The following is a 7,024-nucleotide window of genomic DNA, read 5'->3' as shown; positions in this document are numbered from 1 at the left end:
CGAGTGCGGGTGGACGTCTCAATCTCAGCTGACAATTAGCGGGACGTTAATGACCAGCCCCCCCGTCTCGCCCCCCCCTCCAACACACGCCCGCGACCCTTCATTTATGAGGTCACTCAATGAAGTTCGGAAATAAAAACGTGGATATACTTAATTTTTAAAATCAATTATTTTGACATGATTCGATGAATGTATACTAAAAAATTAAATATACAAATGAATGGTAAATTATTTTACATATCACATGTAGACTATCAGTATCTACAAATTTGTTATGGGAAATTCGAACTTAACACTTCATCGCTCTGAATGAGTTTAATCTGAACAATAGTATAAAAGGCACAGTCGCTGTAGTCGTTATCAACTATTTCTTAGAGCGTATCCATGCTACGATAGCGCTACATTCGTTTTGCTAATGAAGATATTTGGTCAGTATCTTGAGGTCAATAAATACAGCGCCCGCACCGCCCTCCGCCCCCGCCCTCTTTTTATTACCTCCTTTATTACGAAATCGATATGTAGCATGTACCGCTTGCTTGCGTGACCCACTATTGATATATTGGCTACGTGCTATGAGTGTAAGAAAGTGTGTGAATAAAAATATGTTACATTTGAACTACACGAAACATAATTTACATTTTCACGTAATACTATATAAATGCTGTAGAGACAAACCGTATAGATATTGATTTGGATAAAAATATTTATCAGTGATGGAAAAACATCGTGATGCAACCTGCACATATCTGAGAAGAAATTCAATGATATGTGTGAAGTCAACAAACCCACACTTGGCCAGCGTGGTTGACTATGGCCTAGTCACCCCTAACTTGGGGTAGGTTCCGAGCCCCTCAGTGGGGACGTATAGTGAGCTGATGATGATGATGATGATATGTGAAAGTATACACCAAACGCGTAACGCGATATAATGTGCCGTATTGCGAGCATACGTATGCCGGACAAGAATCCACGTCTTCTATAAATCTATTCGATGAACAGTAAAAAATCTTGTCAATTAAAATGAGACAAATGAAGACAAGTTTACGCGGAAAGCGACGATAGTTCGCTGAGCGCTCGCGCCATAAAAGGTGTCGGCACGTGAAATCGAACCGCCCGGTTTCGTCGAATGCCAACCCTTTTTGCCGATGCGCGTTTCGGCAATGGCTCGCTTTTTGCCAACAGATTTCGTCGTCGGCGAGTTTGTGGCGATTCTTACGGGTTTTAAAAGTGACACGCCATGAATGTGGCAGCGTAAGTAAGCATCTTATTAGTTCTTATTGATACCCATTTATGGCGTCCGAGGTGGTTTGTTTATTAACAAATAACTCGGGCGAAACCTATATGTGTATAGTCAAACAAGGATACCTGACCCGGTGTGTGAGGTGCTGCTTTCGCGGTTGGTTCTGTCCGAATATATATAAAACCTACTTTACGTTGACAGAGGGGGTGGAGGGGGGGGGTCTAGTGAGCTGTCATACTTGGATTTATGCCCACCGGTTCAAATAGCCTTGTCGGTCTATAGCTAGTAATGTTGTCGAACTTGCATATAATATGAAACTTCTTACACAAACAAATATTATAATAGATACAATATTTGTACATTTACCAAATCTAAATTAAATACGTACATAACAATTTAATTAATCAAAATCAATCATTATCGGAAGTAATTGTGCAGAAAAGAAGTTCATATATTTTGTCACATACAGCTGGATGGTTGTCTACGCCATATTTAAAAAGTGGCAACATTGCCACAGAGCAGCGACAGTGCACTGTCATCGCTGCTCTCGCGCCGACGGCCGACCGGCCGGCGGTCGTCGGCGCCATCTTTTACTTCACTTCAATTTCAACATCCAACCTTACAACAAGCACGCGATCAAGTAAGATCTTTCAATGATTCTTCACGAACCTGCACCGACATAGTTTCGAGCCGGATTCGAATAATTTCTATTGGAACTCAACAATCAAAAGGGGCCAAGAAGAAAAATTTCGAAGCGGTGCGGTCGAAAAAAGAAGATTGATCGACATGGACGCGTGCTGAATATCAAATCTTCAATTCATCAAGCCAATATATACCTAGAGAGGTTTGCGGAGATGAGTGAGTTCGTTCCAATTATTTTCCAACTATTTACGTAAATCTCACTATTGCAATTTTCAATCTATTTGTTCAATCATACCAACTATCTAAAGGTGTGTTATCCAATTTCTTTGTTATTAATCATTTCAAAAATCATTATTCCAAATTCAAAAAACTATAATTTATTTCCTTTCAACAAATTAAAAATTGTCGCGTCATCCCACTTACCTTCACTAACTTAAAAAAAAAAATTCAACTATTGTATATTTCTAAAGGGTCTAGAACGGTGTATTGCCTCTATTTGTACTAATGCAGCATAATTTTAACCATTTGCTAACTTAAATTTCGAACATTACAGAAATCCATGTGGGGTCATTGTTCCCGCTTAAGCCGGTTGGTAGCCGAGTGAACCCTCATGAGCCTTCGGTTGTTCTGCCATCTGCTTGCTTGAATATAACCTAACGTTCTGCCTGCTTTTTACAAGTTTTTTCACAAAATTTAAGTATTTTTTTATTTTTTTACTTACCCTCAATTTAACTTTTTTTTATTTGCATATGTAACTTTGTTTAATTTTCTTTACAACAGCAGGGATTTATAATTTATCTCATTTTCATTAACATTTAATTAACTTTGCATCATTAATTTACTTTCAATTAACAATTAAAATGGACATCCAAACTTTGAAAAAATCTAGAGCAAGCTTCAAATCAAAATTAACAGTGTTTAAAAAATTTCTAGATACATTATTACCTAGTAAAACTATAAGTAGTGTACAGGCCCATGAATTAACCATAAGAAATGGGAAAATGCAAGAAATGTACAATGACTTTGACTCGGTACAGAATGATATAGAAGGATTAACCGACATTCCAGATGACGAGTATGCAGAACGAGCTGCCTTCGAGAACAGCTACTTCAGCGCCATGGCTGTTGCGCAGGATTTGCTCAGCAGGCATGCCGCTGTTAATGCTGCTACTGCTGCGGGCAATAACAGTGCATCGGTGTCGGGCTCAGGTGTTATTGGATATTCAGGTGGGCCGAGCATCAAATTACCAACAATACATTTACCTACCTTTTCTGGTCGCTATCAAGATTGGTTAGAATATCATGACACCTACAAATCATTAATACACGACAATCACACAATTCCAAAAATACATAAATTTCACTATTTAAGAAATTCATTAAAGGATACAGCGGCTTTAATTATCAAATCTATAGAATTTTCAACAGAGAACTATGATGTTGCCTGGGACTTACTTTGTGACAGATTCAATAACAATCGAATTTTAATTAACAACCATATTCAAGCTCTATTTAACATACAGCCTGTCACGCAAGAGTCTTCCAAGGCTCTGCGGAACTTAATAGATTGGGTAAATAAAAACCTACGGGCTCTAAATACATTAAAACTTCCAACAGAACATTGGGATGTGTTAATTATTCACATGATGTCAAGCAAACTTGATTTAGTTTCAATACGCGATTGGGAAACTGAGCGTAATCGGATTCAGCATGTACCATCTTTGCAAGAGTTCATGCAATTTTTAAAAAACCGTGCAGATCTTTTAGAAACCATCGAAGAAGCTCAGGGACAACCTAAGTCACGACGTTATAGTGATGTAACTCACAACCGTCCCAAGACATTTATTGTTAATGAAACATCTAAACAAAAACAATTTAAGTGCCCCGTTTGCAAAAATTTTCATTCCATCTATCAATGTCCTAAGTTCAAGGCAATGTCCATAGAATCTCGGCTAACAAAAATAAAAGATCTGAATCTTTGCACAAATTGCTTGCGGTCTGGGCACAATGAACAACATTGTAGACTCAGTTCCTGCCGCTTATGCTCAAAGCGACACAATACTATGTTGCATCCATCTAAACAATTTAATGAACCTCCGGTTAATCAATCTTCTAAAAGTGACTGTGTTGTTCTACCAAATATACAGGAACTATCTAAACCTGTTACACTATCATCAATACACAATAGCCAGGTTTTATTATCAACAGCAATGATCATCATAGAAGATCATGCTGGGCAATTACACAAAGTACGTGCTCTATTGGACAATGGTAGCACTAGTAGTTTCATAACACAATCTTTGCAAAGGCAATTAGGGATACCCAGTTATTCCACATGTGTATCAGTCCAAGGACTAAATCAACAATCGTCCAACATCTCACAAAGATGTGACGTCACAATTTCATCTCTATATAAAAATCATTATACTACAGAAGTTAACTGTTTTATTGTTCCCAATATCACTCAGCTGATACCCACGGTTCCCATCAATACCAATTCATTTGAGATTCCTTCCCAAGTTCAACTTGCTGACCCAACATTTGCTGTGCCGTCAGAGGTACACATGTTGCTTGGTGCTGATCTATTCTGGAATGTTCTTTCTTCAAATCAAATATCTCTGGGTAAACACAAACCAATCCTCGTTGAAACAAAACTTGGTTGGCTAGTTTCTGGGTCAATTCAATTACCATACAAAAGAAAATCAAAACAATTTTATTCACATACAGTCCATTGCCATTTCACAAACGATATCGAGCTTGATGAAAAATTAAACTATTTTTTTGAATCTGAAGCCGCTCCAGTCACTCAACAATTGCACGATCTTAAAGCTGAGAGTGAGTGCGAACGGATCTTCACTACTACAACAAAACGCCACCCAGATGGCAAGTTTATTGTTACAATTCCATTTAAAGAGTCCCCGGACTGTCTGGGTGACTCGAGCCAACAAGCTTTGGTTAGATTTAACTCTTTAGAACGCAAATTTAAAAGAAATCCTAGTTTCAAAAACGAATATATCAATTTCATGAATAAATACATAGAGTTAGGACATATGTCTAAAAAAAAAAAAAAAAAACACACAACAATTCAATGTGGTGGGAAGGTCCGCACTTCTTGCGGCATCAAAACATAGATTGGCCATCCCAACCTCAAAACTTAGATATTTCAAATTTACCAGAAATAAAATCTAACTTTCATATTTCTGCGACTGCAGTCTTACAAGATATTGATGAACATTTCACAACCAAATATTCAAATTTTAACAAAATGCAACATATCGTAGCTTATTTATTAAGATTCAAACACAATTGTCAAAATAAAAATAATAAACATATTGGTCCACTTAGACTTTCAGAATTAAAACTAGCATTATTAGTGTTGTGCAAAAGAGTGCAACTAGATATGTTTAATAAACAATATTTTTTACTCATGAAAGGTGAACTTTCACCAAAAGATAAACTGATTAAATTGAACCCTTTTATTGATAATGACCATCTTATTAGAGTTGGAGGTCGATTGTCAAACTCCAACTACGACTATGACACAAAACATCCAATACTGTTACATGCATCACATCACATAACAAAAACATTAGTACAACATTACCACACAATATTATTACATGCAGGACCACAATTACTTTTATCTACACTACGGCACAAATTTTGGATCGTTGGAGGACGCAACCTCTGCCGAAAAATAACACATCAATGTACAACTTGTCTCAGATTTGCAGGCAAAACTTACCAACCAATCATGAGTACACTTCCTGCGGAGAGGTTGCAGTCTGAATTCGCATTCTTAAACACAGCTACAGACTATGCCGGTCCAATCATGATATTGAACAGAAAGGGTCGTGGTGCACAACTTATCAAATCCTATATAGTTGTGTTTGTATGTTTGGCAGTAAAGGCAATACACCTTGAGCTCGTCACCGATCTCACTTCGCAAGGTTTTATTGACGCGTTAAACAGGTTTATTGCCCGCAGAGGTAAGCCAGCAACTCTTTATTCTGACAATGGAACTCAGTATAAAGGGGCGTGTAATGAATTGTCAAAATTTTTAAAGGATAACTGCAACAATATAGTTTCATATTCGGCAGAAAATGATATAAATTTTAAATTTTGTCCTGCTTATAGTCCCAATTTTAACGGTTTGGCAGAGGGTTCAGTAAAATCGGTAAAGCACCATCTAAAACGAGTCCTATCTATGACTCATTTAGACTACGAACATATGAATTCTCTTTTAGTACAAATAGAGGGGATACTAAATTCTAGACCGCTCACTCCTCTTTCGTCCGATCCTACGGATCTCATTCCCTTAACACCGGCCCATTTTCTAATTGGACGAACAATAACTATGTCGCCTGCACCTCAGGTGGAAAATCACCAATTATCAACTTTAAGCAAATTCAAGAGAATTCACCAATTAAAATGTCATTTTTGGACCAGATATTATAAGGAATATCTTTCAGAACTCCAGTCCCGCAGCAAGTGGCGCACGCGAGGAACGCAACCGCAATTAGGAGAAATGGTCGTCGTGAAGGATGATCGCCTTCCACCAAACCGATGGCTGATTGGAAGGATCACTGGCGTCCACCCTGGCAGCGACGGTGTCAACCGCGTCGCTGACGTCCTCACCACAACCGGGACGCTGCGCAGAGCCTACAACCGCCTCTGCCCACTACCTGCTGCGTTGGACCAGGATGCTCCTGACCCAAGGGGGGCAGCCTGTCTACGCCATATTTAAAAAGTGGCAACATTGCCACAGAGCAGCGACAGTGCACTGTCATCGCTGCTCTCGCGCCGACGGCCGACCGGCCGGCGGTCGTCGGCGCCATCTTTTACTTCACTTCAATTTCAACATCCAACCTTACAACAAGCACGCGATCAAGTAAGATCTTTCAATGATTCTTCACGAACCTGCACCGACAATGGTTCAGCTGGTAGATTGAAATTACCCATAACTTTATAGAATTTAAACAAAGATCCGTGACCTGGTGGTGACTACATCCGTGTATATATCTTGATAAAACTTTCAGTGAAGGCACTGCAGATATTTAGAAAGTCTGCGAGGTGGCAGTGACGAGCCGTATGTGGTGATATCTCACGCTGCGGCGCGTTTCTTGCCGTCGCCGCTGCCTT

General features: G+C 38.9%; 1 protein-coding gene across 1 annotated transcript; it reads left to right on the top strand.

The window, feature by feature from the left end:
• Nucleotides 1–2,742: 2,742 nt before the first annotated feature.
• Nucleotides 2,743–6,811, top strand: LOC123721373. The gene is made up of 2 exons (XM_045679909.1): nucleotides 2,743–3,109; nucleotides 6,355–6,811. The coding sequence occupies exons 1-2, from the start codon at nucleotides 2,743–2,745 to the stop codon at nucleotides 6,627–6,629; spliced, it is 642 nt and encodes a 213-aa protein (XP_045535865.1). The 3' UTR covers nucleotides 6,630–6,811.
• The last annotated feature ends 213 nt before the right edge of the window (nucleotides 6,812–7,024 follow it).

This window comes from Papilio machaon, chromosome 11, assembly GCF_912999745.1.
Source record: "Papilio machaon chromosome 11, ilPapMach1.1, whole genome shotgun sequence".
Classification (NCBI taxonomy): Eukaryota; Metazoa; Arthropoda; class Insecta; order Lepidoptera; family Papilionidae; genus Papilio; species Papilio machaon.
This window is presented reverse-complemented; position numbering and strand designations above follow the sequence as displayed.